Raw genomic sequence first — 16,939 nt, 5'->3', positions numbered from 1 at the left:
AATGCCAGTGTTTTGTATACAATTGCTGGATGGCAGAACAAGAAACCACCTTTACATGGGAATGCTATATCTGGAAATTTGCTATTATTCAGCTTCTCCCTCCTCCAAACCTGCTGAATACTTTCTATGAATGTTTGACTAAGAAACTAAGAAAGGTAAGAACCCGGCATGTAGAGGCAGAGTGTGTCTCCAGCCAAACAGACTGAGCCTTTCTACACCTAACTGGGATGCAGGGAGAGCTTGGGGGGCTTTTCTGCACCAGGAAGACTTCTAACCTGATTTCCCTTACTATGACTCTTCAAAGCAAATCTTACTTGAATATATTTGTAATCATAGTTTTTGGCAAGTCTAGCATTATTTACTATTGCCATATTTTTGAAGAAGTAATAAGTTTTTGCTTTAGTTTCATTCTTTGTAAAATGTTATCTGACCAAATAATATATGTTGTAATTAATTCATTCATTTGGAGAGGGGGAAAATTACAACTTAAAAGTTAATGATCATGTAACTTTTCCAGTTTTCAACTGTGTTTTAAGAAACAGGGTATCTTTTTCTAAGAACTACATGAGCATTTTTTATAAAAAGCCTAAGCAATTCTTTTTGTTGAAAGTGAATATACTTACTGAGTTTGAACAATAGTTACAACATGAAAGTATTAAGAAGGTTGCTAATTGATCATTATGTAAGCTTCACCTAGATATGCCAAATGACCACAGTATGATAATCCCAAGTCAACAATAGTTCCAAAAATCTTAAAGAATACCCAGATCCCTATCTGAGACTCTATAAAATTTCACTAAGTTTATTCTTCAGAAACTTAAATCCTTCAGAGAACTCCTATGCTAGCTGAGTCCCAAAATCCAGAGGCAATAGCCTCTTTAAGAATATCAACCAGATGTGTCCCCTTTTCTCATAAAGTTGACACCCCTTTTCAACATGAACAAGTTACGGTGGTCACTGCCTAGACATCCCTGAAGATCAGAAAGTGATTAAACTAGAGGAAGGGGTAGCAACAGACAAGATGGAATTTAACAAAGGCTTATGAATACTGAATCTTTATATAATTTTCTTTTTATTAGTTGCTAGAGTAATAGAATAGCTAGAAGGAAAGAATTGAAATGGAGGGACTGTAACCCAGAGCATCCTTTGAAATGTGTTCCATAGCTACTTGTTGAATTGTAATTTGAAAGTTATCACCTTTTTGTGTATATGTTATATTTCATAATAAGGAAATAACTGAAACTATGGTACTATAACTCATAACAACCTTGGAAATTTCCTATATGACTACTTGTTAAATCATACTGTGAAAGATAATATGTTATATTTCGCATTTAGGAAATAACTGAAACTGTGGAACTGTAACCTATAATAGTCTTTGGAATTTGCTCTCTAACTACTTGTTAAATTGCACTTGGAAAGTTATCACTTCTATATAAATATGTTATATTCTACAATAAAAATATGATTAAAATTTTTAAAATAAAATAAAATAGTAACAACTGAATTTTATGCATGCATACACATATATGTATGTACATATATACATATCTATGTGATGAAGTGTTTGAATGGGTAGTAGTTATTAGAAATTTAATATATAGAATTTTTAGGCTTAGTGATTATTAGAAATTTAAGCATTTGAGAGCTTCAAATTTTCTCCTTCAAAATTCAAGTAAACTTATGTTTTCTTGAAATGAGAATCCAGTTCACTCTTAAAATTATAATAAGTAGGAAGTTCTAAATATTCAGAGTATGAGATTCAGGAGCTGATCTTGGTTTGTGGGGATACGGGTCTAAATCTCTAGAAGCGTGGACAATACAAGAAGCCTCTCTTCCTATGTTCCCTTTTTACTTCTTCCAAGAGATTCTCCAGTCTCCCTGTGAAATACCTTGTAGTCATTGTTCCACAGTTAAAATGACTCTTTCTGTAGTTGCCACTTGGTTTGTCCCCCTGCCCCTCCACTGTAAAACCTTCTGTTTAAAATATTGGTTAATTTCTAATTATAAGGATCCTCTTCCAATCTGTCATTCCAGGAAACTCCTGAAATGGATCCAGACAAACAAGGTGAGTATTTATTGTCCAGTTTCTGAAGACAGTTTGTAAACAACAACAAAAAGGCAGAGAAGCTATATTTTCAGACTTTTGAGTTTCTGAGAAGACATTTGGCAAATTTCTGGCTGAAAAAGAAGTCATTAGGTGATTAAAGAGACTTTTTCTTCTTAAACAGAAATCCATAATGTATTAAAGGGTATTTGATCTATTGTATTCAAGGCAGCAAAAGGAATTTAATAAAATAAAATTTTAAAAGTTTAAAAATATTTAGTCTAAATATAATTGCATTTTGAATTGCCATTCAAATACACAAAAAGTGGCTTATCTTATTTTTATTTATCTTCATAGTTTACTGTTAAAATGGCATCAGTGTGGGTATTTGTTAAGTTCCTGGTACTATGTGGGTTCAAAGTTGAAAGATCCTATAGCTGTCATTATATGAATAATTGATAAATGGATATGGAGAAACCCATTCCTCTTTCTTGCAACATTTGTGAATGCCAAGTTAGGTCCAGGATCAACTGATGGGTATATTTGCAGTCTTATTCCCCTAGCTAAAATCTAAATTGCTAACTTACCTGTTTAATATAAACTTCTGTAAGATCCCAAGTTATTTATCTGAAATGAAATTATGAATGATTCAAATCACCTTTGAATTTCTCAAATTTTGGCCCTCCTATTAGTAAGCTGAACATAAAGTAACAGGTAATCAGTTCAAAGCTTAATTTTCTCTCTCTAAAGCAGTGGTTCCCAGATTTAGTGTGCATCAGAATCACCTGCAGGGTTTGTTAAACCGCTGGCCTCCACCTACAAAGTATGTGGCTCAGTAGGTCTGGGTAGAGTCCAAGAATATGCATTTCCAACAAGCTCCCAGGTGATGCTAATGCTGCTCACCTGGGACCACACTTTGAGAGCTGGTGACTTAAAGCATCCATTTCTGGACTGTCCAACTAGATGGACAGTTGAAAAGACATTTTATTGCATTCATCTTGTTGTCTTTGGAAAATGACATTTATTTGGCAAAGCAAAAACTAAAAGTCACTTAAAGCAAAAGACATTTCCCAGTCAAATTGCAACCATGGATAAGAACATATGTAGCTTGTGTCATTATTTCTTTAAGCATCTAATGCTATTTTGTTCATGGCTTTGGGGCCTGATCCATCTGGTACTTTCTACCTTTCTTGAGTTATTTCCCAACCAGCAGAAAACAAAAGAAAAGAAGCCTTGAGGAAGCAGGGCCAATGGTGAATCACCTGGGTCACTTGCTGATTTTCCATGTTGCACTATATCACAGCTTGCCAAGTTATGCTGCATAACTTCATCAAATGACACTGCAAAACATAATTTGACAAGAGTGCGATAGGCCAGATGGTAGAGCAGCTACAGAGTCACTCCTCTACCAAGAGCAGCATCTGGGAACCCACTGAGCCCCCCAGTTTGCTGATTTTCAGGATCTATTTGATGCATCTGAAAGGATACAGGGCAGAAAACTGGCCTATTTCCAGAGGAAAAAAAAAATGCTGGGCATTATACTTTTGTAAATTATTTCCATGCTGTTATGCTTACTCTCAATTTGTTTTCCTTCTCCAGACTTAGTGCAGAGGTGTTTCCTGACTTCTCCTACAGTCTAGCATTAGATTCTTACCTGAACACTAAGCATTTTTAAAACAAAAGGAAATTGTGAATTAAATTTAAAAGTTTTAGAGCTAATTGTAAATTATTTGGTATGTTTGCACGTTGTATTCGTTTCCTGCCATAACAAACTGGGTAGCTTAATACAACATAAATATATTCTCTCGGTCTGGAGGCTAAAAGTCCCTTTTGTGCAGGTTCTAAAGGAGGGTCCTTCCTTGCCTCTTCTTTCTTCTAGTAGCCACAAGTGTTCCTTGGCTTGTGGCAGGATGACTCCAATCTCTGCCTCCATCTTCACATGGCTGTCTTCTCCCTGTGACTCTCCACCTTCATAGGGTGTTCTCTCTGTGGCTCTTCTGCTACTCTTAAAAGGACACCAGCCGTGTTGGGTTAAAAGGCTACCCTACTCCAGTATGAACTCATTTTAATTTAACTAATTCCATTTGCAATGGCCCCATTTCCCAGTTAGGTCACATTCTGAATTTTTAGGGGTTAGGACTTCAACATATCTTTTTGGGGGACACAATCCAACCAATAGCACACCTTTTCAAAAGAGATGTGGAAGATTCTCAAACAAGATGGCATATTTTGGTAACATTTTTTAGTCACAGCCCACACTCATCTAAGGTTGGCATCCTCAACTCATGTTCATGAATTGATCACTGAGACAAAGTTCAGAGAGAGATCTGTGGTGTTCTCTAACTCCTAAAGATGGGTCTGTCCTAGTTCAGCACTGTAACCCCTCGGTGGCTTAGCATAGAGTCTCCAGCTGTATATTCACCCGTGTCATGATTTCTAGGACTTTACCCCACAGCACTCAAGAGCAAGAAACATCATTTTCCAAACAGAAATCAAGTCATTGTGGCTTGGTATGAAATTCAGACTAAGTTATGTTTGGGAAGGAGCCATTCTTTGGAAACCAACAGAAACCTCTAGTTTGGGGTCGTCTTTTTTTTTTTTCTTTATTAGAAAAGTTGTAGATTTACAAAACAATCATGCATAAAATACAGGATTCCCCTGTACCACCCTACCACCAACACTTTGCATTGGTGTTGAGAATTTGTTACAGCTGATGATAGCACATTTTTATAATTGTACTTTTAATTAAAGTCTGTGATTTAACTTAGAGTTCACTGTTTGTGTAGTGCAGTTACATGGATTTTTTTAAAAGTTTTGTTCTGTTACCATATATATGATCTAACATTTCCCCTTTTAACCACATTCATATATTTATACATACATATATATACATTTCACTGTTCTTAACTGCATTCACAATGTTGCGCTACCATAACCACCATCCATTTCCAAATTATTTCCAGCATTCCAAATAGAAACCCAGTACATTTTGAGCTTTAACTTCCCATTCCCTACCCCCACACCATCCTCTGGTAACCTATATTCTGGATTCTGACTCTATGAGTTTTCCTATTCCAATAGTTTCAAATCAGTGAGATCATACAATATTTGTCTTTTTGTATTTGTTTTTTTATACTCAACACGATGTCAACATGTGAAAGGTTCATCCATGTTGTCGCATATATCAGGACTACATTCTTTTTTATAGCTGAATAATATTCCATTGTATATATATACCACATTTTATTTATCCATTGATCGGTTGATGGACACTTGGGTTGCTTCCATCTTTGGGCAATTGTGAATAATGCTGCTATGAACATTGGTGTGAAAATATCTGAGTCTCTGCTTTCAATTCTTTGGGGTATATAACTAGTAATGGGATTGCCAGCTCATATGTAGTTCTACGCTTAACTTTCTGAGGAACTGTCAAACTGTCTTCCACAGCGGTGCACCATTTCACATTGTCAGCAGCAACGAATGAGTGTTCCTATTTCTCTGCATCCTCTGTGACATTTGTAATTTTCCATTTTGGTAATAGCAGCCATTCTAATGAGTGTGAAATGGTATCTCATTGTGGTTTTGATTTGCATTTCTCTGATGGCTAATGAGGTTGAGCATCTTTTCATGTGCTTTCTGCCCATCTGTATATCTTCTTTGGAGAGATGTCTGTTCAAGTCTTTTGCCCATTTTTAAATTAGGTTGTTAGTCTTTTTTATGTTAAGTTGAAGACTTTCTTTATATATACTGGATATTAATCTGTTATTAGATAGGTGGTTTCCGAATATTTTCTCCCACTGTATAGGTTGTTGTTTTACTTTTATGATGAAGTCCTTTGAGGCACACAGGTTTTTAATTTTGATGAGGTCTCATTTTTCTATTTTTTCTTTTGTTGCTTATCCTTTGGGTGAAAAATCTAAGAAACCATTGTGTAAAACAAGGTCCCAAAGATGCTTCCGCACATTTTCTTCTATATGTTTGGTAGTTCTAGCTCCTATATTTAGGTCTTTGACCCATTTTGAGTTGATTTTTGTGTATGATGTGAGGGATGGGTCCTCCTTTTTTTTTTTTTTTTTTTTTTACAAATGGAGATCCCATTATCCCAGTACCATTTATTGAAGAGACTATTCTTTCCCAATTGAGTGGCCTTTGCCACCTTGTCAAAAATCAGTTGGCCATATATGTAAAGGTTGCTTTCTGACTTCTCAATCCTATTCCATTGGTCTATGTCTGACCTTATACCAGTACCATGCTGTTTTGATCACTATGACTTTGTAATAAATTTTAAATCAGGAAGTGTGAGTCCTCCAACTTCATTCTTTTTCAAGATGGCTTTAGCTATTCAGGGCCTGATACCCTTCGTATAAATTTGATGAATGGCTTTTCCATTTCTGCAAAGAAGGTTGTTGGAAGTTTGATTGGATGGCATTAAATCTATAAATTGCTTTGGGTATTATTGACATCTTAAGAACATTTTTGTCTTCAAATCCATGAATATGGAATATCCTTCTATTTATTTAGGTTTTCTTTAATTTCTTTCAGCAATGTTTTGTAGTGTTCTGTGTATACATCCTTTATATCCTTGGTTAGATTTATTCCTAGATTTTTATTCTTTTAGTAGCTACTATGAATGGAATTCTTTTCTTGAGTTTTTTATTCTGACTGTTCATTGCTTGCACATAGAAACACTAGGGAATTTGGGGTGTTGATCTTGTGCCCTGCCATGTTGTGTTGAATTCATTTATTAGCTCTACTATCTTTGTTGTGGATTTTTCAGGATTTTCTGTATATAGGATCATATCATCTGCAAATAGGGAAAGTTTTACTTCTTTCTTTCCAATTTGGATGCCTTCTATTTCTTTTTCTTGCCTAATTGCTCTGGCAAGAACTTCCAGTAAAATGTTGAATAATAGCGGCGAAAATGGGCATTCTTGTCTTGTTCCTGGTCTTAGAGGGAAAGCTTTCAGTCTTTCACCATTAAATAGGATATTAGCTGTGGCTTTTCATATATGCCCTTAATCATGTTGAGGAAAGTTCCTTCTGTTTCTAGTGTTTTATGTGTTTTTATCAAGAAAGGCTGTATTTTGTCAAGTGCCTTTCTGCATCAATTGAGGTGATCATGTGGTTTTATTTTTTTTCCTTCATTCTGTTAATATGGTGCATTACATTAATTGAATTTCTTATGTTGAATAAACTTGCATGCCAAGGATAATCCCACATTTGTCATGGTGTATAATTCCTTTAATATACACTTGGATTTGGTTTGCTAGTATTTTGTTGAGGATTTTTACATCTATAATCATAAGAGATATTGGTCTCTTCATCTGTGTTTCAAAATTTGTTGGCATAAATTTATACATAGCATTTTTTTCTATTTTAAAATTAATTTTGCATCTGTAGATATAGATCCTTTCTCATTTCTAATATTTTTTAGTTTTATTTTTTCATCTCTTAGGCTTTGCCAATTTTTTATTAATTTTTCTTTCCAAAATGACACTTCTTTGCTTCATTTGCCAATTCTATGTTATTTTGGTTTTGTAGAATAATTAACTTTGACTTTGATATTCAGTAATTCTTGCCTCATTTTTAGCCTCTGAATAGTTTTAAATATAGTTTTCTATTTCCTCTTTGACTATATGATTATTTTTAAAAAAATTTAAAACATTTTTCACACTGGTAAATTTTTTTCTTATCTGTTTATTGATTATTTCTACTATTATTGCATGGTGGGTCACAGAATTCCACTTTTTTTCAAATTCATTAAAATATTCCTTGAGATTTAATCCTGATCAATTTCATTATCTTAACTTGAAATATTGAAATAAACTTCTTGCTTTGGATCTCACCTAGACATTAGTCCGTTCTTTACTGCTACTGAAGTGATCTTTATAATGTGTCATAATCAATCCCCAGAGCTTGCGAGAGAATGCATTCACATTCTGTGGTTGTTTGTTTTGTAAATTAATGAATAAATTAATAAATATGAATATATTTTTATGATGACTTAGCTACAGAAACAGGGCCTAGGAATGTAATTGTAACTCTAGATATTTGCTAATTCCAAAGTCTTGAGGATTTGAAGTCACTAAATATAAGTCATATGAGTTTAGTGATCAATGGCATTCTTCTAAGTTTTACTTTTTCTAGATATGAAGACTGATCATTTTTACTCTTGGGCAAGAAAAAATTCTGTTGTGAGATTGCTATGCCTGTCTTTTAACCCAAATGAAAATCAAATTGATAATCAAATTTGGAGGATCAACGAACCAAATTTAAATTGTGAGTTCGGAGGAGTAAGGAAGACAATTTAGCAAGAATTTTGCCTACATTTGTTACTTAAATCTTGCAAATACCCTGTTTAGGAGATGAAGAAACTTAATTTTCCCAGAAGAAAAAGGAAGGAATAGAACTAGGTTCTGGCTCCAAAACTGTTTCCTCTCCTCCACACTGTGAAATGGGTAAACACACGTTCAGGTCCTGAAAAGTGCTCAGAAAATTCTAGCCATTGTTGTGGTGATGTTGGTGATGAATCTCAAAAAAAGACATAGCAATCATTATTTTCTGGTCATAAAAATAAAATACACGCTTTACAAAAAATTTAGGTAATACCAAAAATAAAAAAAAATAACCACAAACACCAAGAATTTGACCACTCAGATATCTAGGGTTAACATTATGGTGGATGCCATTAGAATTTAAGCTCCACAATGGCAGGATTTTTTTCTACTTTGTTAATTGCTATATTTCAAGGACATAGAATCATGCCTGGCCCATATAGTAGGGCCTCAATAAATATGTGCTAAATAAATGAATAAATGGAAAGCTTTGGGGTCTTTTGCATATATGCATAAATACATATATGCCTATATGACTAGAATGTAATATATATGTTCAATAAAATTGAGTTTATATTTATGTATAGTTTTCTATCCTATTTGTTTCACAAGGCCTTTTCCTTTCATTTAAAAAGTGGGCAGATTACTGGAAAAATACTCCCTACTCTATGGTGGATTCCTCAGAGAGACTCAGGTTTCTCTAATGTCATTTGCAGCTCCTGGATTCTGTTAGTCCATTGTAATTTGTTCGCAGGTAGAAAAGATAGCTCTAGGTCTTGGTTTCCTCACCTGAAAAATAAAGTACAACTACATGATCTCTAGGATTTTCTTATGGGATGTGGGATTTATACAACAAGGCCATCCTTTATCCATGATATTTCATGTTTTCTTTACAGATGCTCTAAATAGCATTGAGAATTCTATTTATAAAACAGCCTTCAAATTACGATCAGTGCAAACTCTGTGCCAATGTAAGTATAGGCTTTCTTAAAATATTTGCAATAATTTGCACCTGATATGTGATGTAAAATTCATGCAGAAAAACAAAAATTCCTCCAAGTGAATGACCGTGTGATGTAAAATTCATACAGAAAAACAAAAACTCCTCCAAGTGAATGACCGTGTGATTCAGAAAGCCTTTCCCTGTGCATTTCCCTCTTTTGTAACACAGATTATGTGAGTACACTTGTGTGCCTTCAACCCTTGTGTGGCTTTACTGATTGTCAAGAGAAAATGTGGATGAGGATTTAAATTTTTTATATTCTTCTTACTTGGTTTTGGAATTTTGTTTGTTTCATTTTCAGAATAGCAAGAAATAAAATAAAACTACAGATAAAGCTGGTGTAGAATCTGTACTGACAAATTGAAGTCTGAAAATTTAAGATTCTTCTTCCATATAAGATTTGCAGTTTCAGGTTGTATCACTTATCTGTATCTGAACATGGGAAAGCAGGTTCAAATGAATAATCCATAGGCCATACATTTTACAACTATCTGGAAAATTCCTTGTGAACTTCCCTTCTAAATTAAATTTATGGCTGGTTGAATGCTACTGGTTTCTTCCCCCTTGTGCTGTTATTAGGGAAAATGAGTCAAAATATAATGAAAACTTTTATCCTGTAAAAATTCTCCAAAGTGAAATAAATTCGGTTCTAGCACTGAAAATCAACAGAAACAAGCAGCATTTCAGCCTATCTAAAGTTCTTGATTTCTCTTAAGTTCTTTATGGCATTAAAAAAACAAAAATTGCTTCGTGTTAAGTGGTTGCTGACATTTATCATATCAGACATAAAAAGTTGTTGTGTTATGTATATGATGTTTCTACTGAAGGTTGAATTTTCTTTTTAATCTTTTTCTCTTCTGCCAAACAGTGAATACAAATAATATTTAGGAGAACAATATGTTGATGATACACAAGTCAGTGATTGAAAATTCTACTTAGAAGAGATGTCCAAACCCAAACTCAAAAACAGAACAGCCCCAAACACTGAGATAAGGCGTAATCGAGCTCCAAGTAGCAGTATCTGGAGAGCATCACTGCATAATCTTGTGGGAGATTAATGGACAGCACCATTATCTGGTTTGCTGTAATATAGAGCTCTCAGCAGAAGACAAAAATGCCAGGCCAAGGTGATAGGTTTTGAGATTGAATAATGATAAAATGTTTTTCAGACACCACCACCTGCAGCCGTGTTTTTATTTGTCACATTTCCAAAATCTGCTCCCCAGTTCCTTTGACTCACCCCTTAAGAAAATATTAAAGGACAAATACAAAATTTGTTATACTTGCTAAGATTTTTTTATCTGTGAGTTTGGGTTTTATCATTTCACAGGCTAAAGCATTTTAAATGCCAGAAGCTCTTGGTGATACTGTATCTCCACCTCTCAGATGGTAAAAGTGGGTGTTTATTAATTTTGTCTGTAATCGTCCCTTTGCAAGAAACCATAGGGTTGGCTCTCTTTCATTCTTCCTGCTATTCCTTGCCTTTTAAAATTTTTAGGAGAAAGTGGTAAAAAAAAAAAAAAAGAAAAATTAAAAAGAAAGGAAGAAAGGAAGAAACCAATATTTTTGATAAGCAACTCTGGTTTTAACTGCTATCACTAGACAATAATACTGATGGAACCAAGACCAAAAAGAAATATCACTGAGGCGAGAGTGGGACCTGAAGTGTCTAGTAATTCAGCATTAGCCCCCTTACAAAGATTACTGGGTTTCTTATTTATTTTTTCTTAACTAAGGCAATTGTGTTTTAACATACAACATTCCTTCTGAAGCTAGGAAACAGATGGGGGAAAAAAAACTGTGTTAGAACATGAAAAGTAAATTTGCTCAATCCACTTAATAAAGACTATAAAAACCTTTTACTATTTTTTTTACCAAAGTGTCCCAAGTTGCTTGGAAGGCTATTTTGCAAGCTTCTCACTCCTCCCCCCTTTTAACTTCATTCTATAAAGCAGTCATCCTAGAGGTTATAGTGGTAATAACGTTCTAACTACACTTTACTAACAGAGACACTTTTCCAAAACCAAATCAACTGTCAGAATACTAATGCCTGAATTATACACAAGTAATGTTTGTCCAAATAATGGTTATATTTAATTCCTTTTGAAAGAAAATAACTGCCATAAAAAGACAGTCTAAATGTCTTAAACACTAGATGACATTTGCTTTATTCGAAGCTTTTCACTCCCATCACAAAGTAAGGTTCAATTCTTCATTTGCTTCCTGCAGTGGACTTGATTGACAGCTCCCTGATTCAGCAGGTACTATGTCAAAGTTTCTGGGAAGCAAGAGAGAGCTCTCTCTCTGAGCAGCAGCTTTCTCAGGCCCTCCAGAAGCTGTTTGAGAGAGTCAGAGTGGAAAAACCAGGACTGGCGCATACCAGAGCTTCAGAACTCACTCTGAATCTTCTAAGAACGATGTATGACAGGTGAGAATGTGTATGTCCATTCTGCAACTTCAAAGGCAGGGTTTACTTGCCACCGGTCATTGACCACTTGGTGTTGCCTCATGTTTGCTTGGGGTTTGGTATAGAAGAAACCTTTGTTTGTTTTCCACAAGTGCTTTATGCATTGAAGAGGAGAGTAAAGACATATATGCTTATCAATCTCACTAAATATACAATCTGTGGATAGCAAAGGGAGAAAAGCAATTCTGCATTATTCTTTCTCTCATACAAACTCCTTTCCACCCTAGAGAAGCATGCACACCTTTTACTAGGCAATGATACTTCCATGCATATGAAAAACTGTACTTTGCTTTTGAGTCCTTGGTAGCTTATTTCTTTGCTCAATTCTTTGTGACTCATTATCAGTTTTTGTTGTTTTGTTTTTTAGCTAGAGTAAGGTTGAATATTCCATGCCTGGATGATGTTCTAGTTTCCTGACTGCTGAAAAAAAAAAATACCATACGATGGGTTGGCTTAAACAATGGGCATTCATTGGCTTACAGTTTCAGAGGCTAGAAGGCTCTCTTTGCTCCAGGGGTCAGTGTCTTCTGGCTGACCAGCAATCTCTGGAGTTCCTTGGCTTTTCCATCATATGACAATGTATATGGCAACGCCTCGTCCTATCTCTTCCCGGTTCTTTTGACTTCCAGCTTCTGGCTGCTCTTCATGGCTTCTCTCTGTCCGACTTTCAGTCTGATTATGAGAGACTCCAGTAATCTGGATTAAAACCCAACCTGATTCAGTTGGGCCACCTTAACTGAAGTAACATCTTAAAAAGCTCTTATTTACAATGGATCCACACCCACCAGAATGCAGACTGAAACCAAGAACATGTCCAAACTGGGGTGCACAATTCAATCCACATCAAATGGCTAACCTATGAGCCAGTTTAGATATGTGAAAGCATTGGTCATGCATGCTCTGGAATCGATGGTTGTGTTAATCAATGTATGTGTACGCCCATGCACACATGTTTCTCTGTGTGCTTCACTGCTCTGTGGGGTTTACCATTCTTCTGCCCCAGTTAAGTTTTGTGTGCCTTACCTCATCCTTCAGAATTGTCTGAAAAAATCACGGTGAACACAAAACATTTGGCAAGTGAAGAAAAGAAATATATACTATAAGCCTACCTCCCAGAAACAAGCACAGTTTAACCATTTGGCAAATTCTTTCCAGATGTTTTCTTTCCTACTTTGTTATTTGTTGTTGTTTGCACAAATAATACGCAAACACATTCTTAAGTTTTTTTTAATGATTTTCAGCCTCCTTGAACAATAAACTTTGCCATCTCTCCTATCAGCACTTGTGGCCCACAGTCCTGCCTAGGATATTTGGAAACTATATAACCAGTGTGCAAAGGATGATTAGGCTCTGAGTAAGGACTAAGCACTTGTGGGGTTTTTTTGCATAAATGTTTGCTCCTGTGCCTGCCTTTTGGTCCTTGTTTGTTTGATTTCCAAGCAACTGAGTTCTAAATAAGTGAGACTACACAAGTCATGAAGACAGGGTTTATCCCTGTATCCCCAGAGCATGGTCCAGTGCTTAGCACAGCGGAGGTCTCCAATAAATAACCTGTTGAATGAACGGTGAAATACGTTAATTCAATGCTTAGGTCTGCCAAATTTTACATATAGGAGAAAAGGTCATGAAAAACCGGAACTTGTGAATGTCTGACGCCATGTCAGAAATGTCCGCTAGTGGTTATAGTTTTTATAAACCACTTCTCCAAGGGTAACACGGCTCTTCCCATTCTTGTCTCCGGGTTTTGTTGCCGAGCAGCACAGGAACTGGTTTTCTCCGGCTGGCGCCTGCAGCTACAGCCCTGATTGCCCTCTCCAGGGACAGCCCTCTTACCAAGTACAGAGGTAACACATATGGGAGTTTTGAGTGTCTCAAATGCAGTGGCCCCCAGACCTCCAGCACCTGAACTTCTTCGCTCACTCCTGTGTCCCCACCATAGCCGCTGGTCTACTTCAGTGTGTACTCAGTGTGACTTGTGTGTTTAGTGAAGAACAAAGTTTAAGATTTACAGAAGTTGGAATTTTTCAAGATGTCGATCTATATTTCTAATTATTCATTTCTTTGTGACTTGATATTTGTATGTTTGGGGATTATTCAGACACAGCAATAATTACTCCTTCAAAGACTGGGACTGACTGTTCTCACATAGCACATCTTAGATATGATGAATTACCAAAGGGTCAAAATGTGAATGGCTTTTCATTAGTTATCAAATTATCCTGTTTGAGAGGCCTTCAAAAGAGCAAGCAAATAATCAATATTACTTTCCCTTCCTTTTCCCTTCATATCCTGAAAGAGACTATTCAGAATTCAAAGCATACACTCTTTGAAGATATATTTAAAGTATTCAACTTAAATATTTCTTTTCTCTTTAATGTGTCTAGCTCTTTTTCAGCTCTATGCAGAAAAAAAGCAGGGAAGGTTCTGATTCTGGAGCACACATGACTCGAAGAGTTTTGAGGAACCTACTCACAGATTTACAGCAGGTAAATCCCTAATATTTAAGAATTCTAAATTTGCTTCAGTAATAATAGCCACATTTATTATTAAAGACTCTGATTTTGGCAGTGTTAATTCTACCTTTATTCAGCTGTCCACACAACCCCTCCCCTCTATAAGCCTCTGCTATTTTATCTGAGTAAAGGCTCCATTAACTTTAGCCTGAACTACTGCAATTGCTGGTTTTCTCAGCTTTGGTCTCCCTTCTCTCCAACTCTTCCTCCACACTTCCCATCTTTCACACCTTTCCAAAATACAAATGTCACTCCCATGCCTAAAATTCTTCATTGGCCACTCATGTCTATGAGTGCAATCGCAAAGCATCATTTGTTCATGATTTGATCCAATCCTTCTCTTTTCAAAGAGAGGTAAAATCATGGTTGTTATATAAATGTAAAAAAGACACGTGTTCAAAAAATTATTTAGTTCATTGATTAAAAGATGGAAACTGTAAGACTTTACAGCCAGTTCAAAGGGAAAAATCAAAGAACACACAACCAGTGGATGCAACACTTGCTTTGGGAGAGGCGGATGGTGGTTCCTCCATGGGAACAGAATGCATTTGCTTGTCAGTAGACAAGGATTCTTTGCATTGCTCTCAGTTTTCTACAAATTAGCTTTAATCTCCACAGAGTTGTAAAACAGCCCAGTCAAAGACAATGATGCATTTCTCTATCAGTTCTGATTATTCCCATTGAAAAGATATCCAGTGGGCTCTTTTGCTTTTGCCAAATTATTTAATTTTCCTTACAGTCCTTACACCCTTTCCACACCTGCATGACAAAATTCCTCCTCTGCCTGCGATGCACCTAGTTCTCCATGCCTGCCTTCTACAGTTTCTTCTCCAGCAGCCCTGTTGCCTCTCCTTTCATTTGACAAATATTGTTCATCTATCAAGATCATTCAAATTGCAGTCACCTTGCTAAAAGCTTCTTTAATTCCCTATGCATATATCCCTTTGCATTTTGTAAAGGCATTTGTCAAGTCACATTGCAACTATCACCCAGCTGTGTGCTACCCCCACTAGACTATTTCTCAAGGGCAAGGATCATATCCCATTCATGTTTGTATCCCCAGTGCCTTGAACAGTGCTCAACGCTAGGAGGCTTCAACAAATGCTTTAATGAAAGCACAGATGAAATGCAATGATGAACACTCAAATGATTAAAATTTCTCTCATTTCCTGTACTTTAAGACTCTGCAAATAGGATATTGTTTATATTCTTACCACGCAGGGGAAGTTAACCTCCTAAAAGTAAATGTAATCCTTAAATGTTAAAATGATGTAAAGTGGTGCAACAAGGACTTCTGCAAATAGATCCAGCAGGCTCCAGATAGCCTGTGGTCTGAATGGTTACGGTCCCACCGTACCTTTTCATCTCTTGTTTCAAGAATGTCTTTGGTCTTCTTCCAGCCTCTGCAAAATCCCGGAACGAGGTGTCCTCACTGTGCAGTAGAGTTTTTTCTTGTAATTTTCTGTCATTTTGCTGCTGGTTTGGACCAAGTCTTCTGAACTGGGGACAGTTGTGACAGAGTTAGGAGGAAAGGTCAAGAGGAAAATGATCAGAATCTCTAGCATACAAAGTATGTTTTGGAACAGCCTATCCAAAATTACCTTTGCTTTCCTTTGGTCTTAATATTAATATTTTATACTTACATCGACAATGATATTTAATATTTAATTTATTCTGAAAATCCAAACAACATTTAAGATGTTCATATTTCTTAAATGGAGCAATGGTTTTTAAAAAATTTATAAGGTTAAAACATCAGGTCTAGATAGTACAGAGCTATTCTGGTGGTTACAGCAGCACATAAATCTGACTGCCAGCTTTCTGCTGATGCTCAGGCATCTCCTGGGGAGTCACCGTAGCAGAGGATCTCCACCAACAATCCTGACATTTCTGGACTCGAGCTGGTGGGGGGCCCAGGAGGGTGGGGAAATCTCTCCATCCATTTATGCGATCAGTTTTGGAACTAGCAAGTTTAGAAAATAGATGCTATGGAAGGAGATGGGCCCTAGGGCTGTTTTTTTTTTTTTTTTTTTTTTTTTCCTTTTTACCATTACAGCTGGCCCCAGACAAGAAGTCTGTCCAATAGACCCTAGAAATCTGTCCTTGTTCCAGGCTCCACTGAGGTCAATGAGCGGCTAAAATGGCAGCTCTCGCAGTGCTCCTCTGTCTTCTCTTCAAGCATTAGTAAGCTCCTGAGAAAGTTGTTAGGAAGGCAGAGATTTGCATAGCGAATTATCGTCCCATTGACTTCCATTAGGAACTCAGAAATGGATTCCTATATAAAATTCCAGGCCTTACAATGTGATTCAAATCCCCCCTCTAAGAATCCCAATTATCATTTCAAGTGGTGTTCTGCAGTGCCAGCATGCCATCTAGCAGTGTTTAAATCTCCCATAGAACACCTGCAAGAAATTAGTCAAATGGGCAATTAATCCACAAAATCTTTATGCACACACTTAAAGCCAAAAATTTAGGTTAAAACCCACTACAGAACTAAATTTTCTTTTCACTTGCGTCAGAATCACAGCACAAACAAGTCAGTCCCATAGGATCTACCTCGCTCGTTTTGTAAAC

At 36.2% G+C, this 16,939-nt stretch overlaps 1 protein-coding gene across 1 annotated transcript in view; it reads left to right on the top strand.

Annotated features, from left to right (window-relative positions):
- The first annotated feature begins 2,049 nt into the window (after positions 1 to 2,049).
- DYTN (dystrotelin) overlaps positions 2,050 to 16,939 on the top strand; it is a 62,856-nt gene continuing 47,966 nt past the window's right edge. Inside the window, 6 exon segments of the mRNA XM_037850099.1 lie at positions 2,050 to 2,068; positions 9,279 to 9,353; positions 11,615 to 11,813; positions 13,611 to 13,696; positions 14,237 to 14,259; positions 14,261 to 14,338. Coding sequence (XP_037706027.1) covers positions 2,050 to 2,068; positions 9,279 to 9,353; positions 11,615 to 11,813; positions 13,611 to 13,696; positions 14,237 to 14,259; positions 14,261 to 14,338 — 480 coding nt within the window.

This window comes from Choloepus didactylus, chromosome 9 (genome assembly GCF_015220235.1).
Source record: "Choloepus didactylus isolate mChoDid1 chromosome 9, mChoDid1.pri, whole genome shotgun sequence".
In the NCBI taxonomy this organism is placed as follows: domain Eukaryota; kingdom Metazoa; phylum Chordata; class Mammalia; order Pilosa; family Megalonychidae; genus Choloepus; species Choloepus didactylus.
Note: the sequence above shows the minus strand (reverse complement) of the source record. Positions and strands in the feature narration are given on the sequence as shown.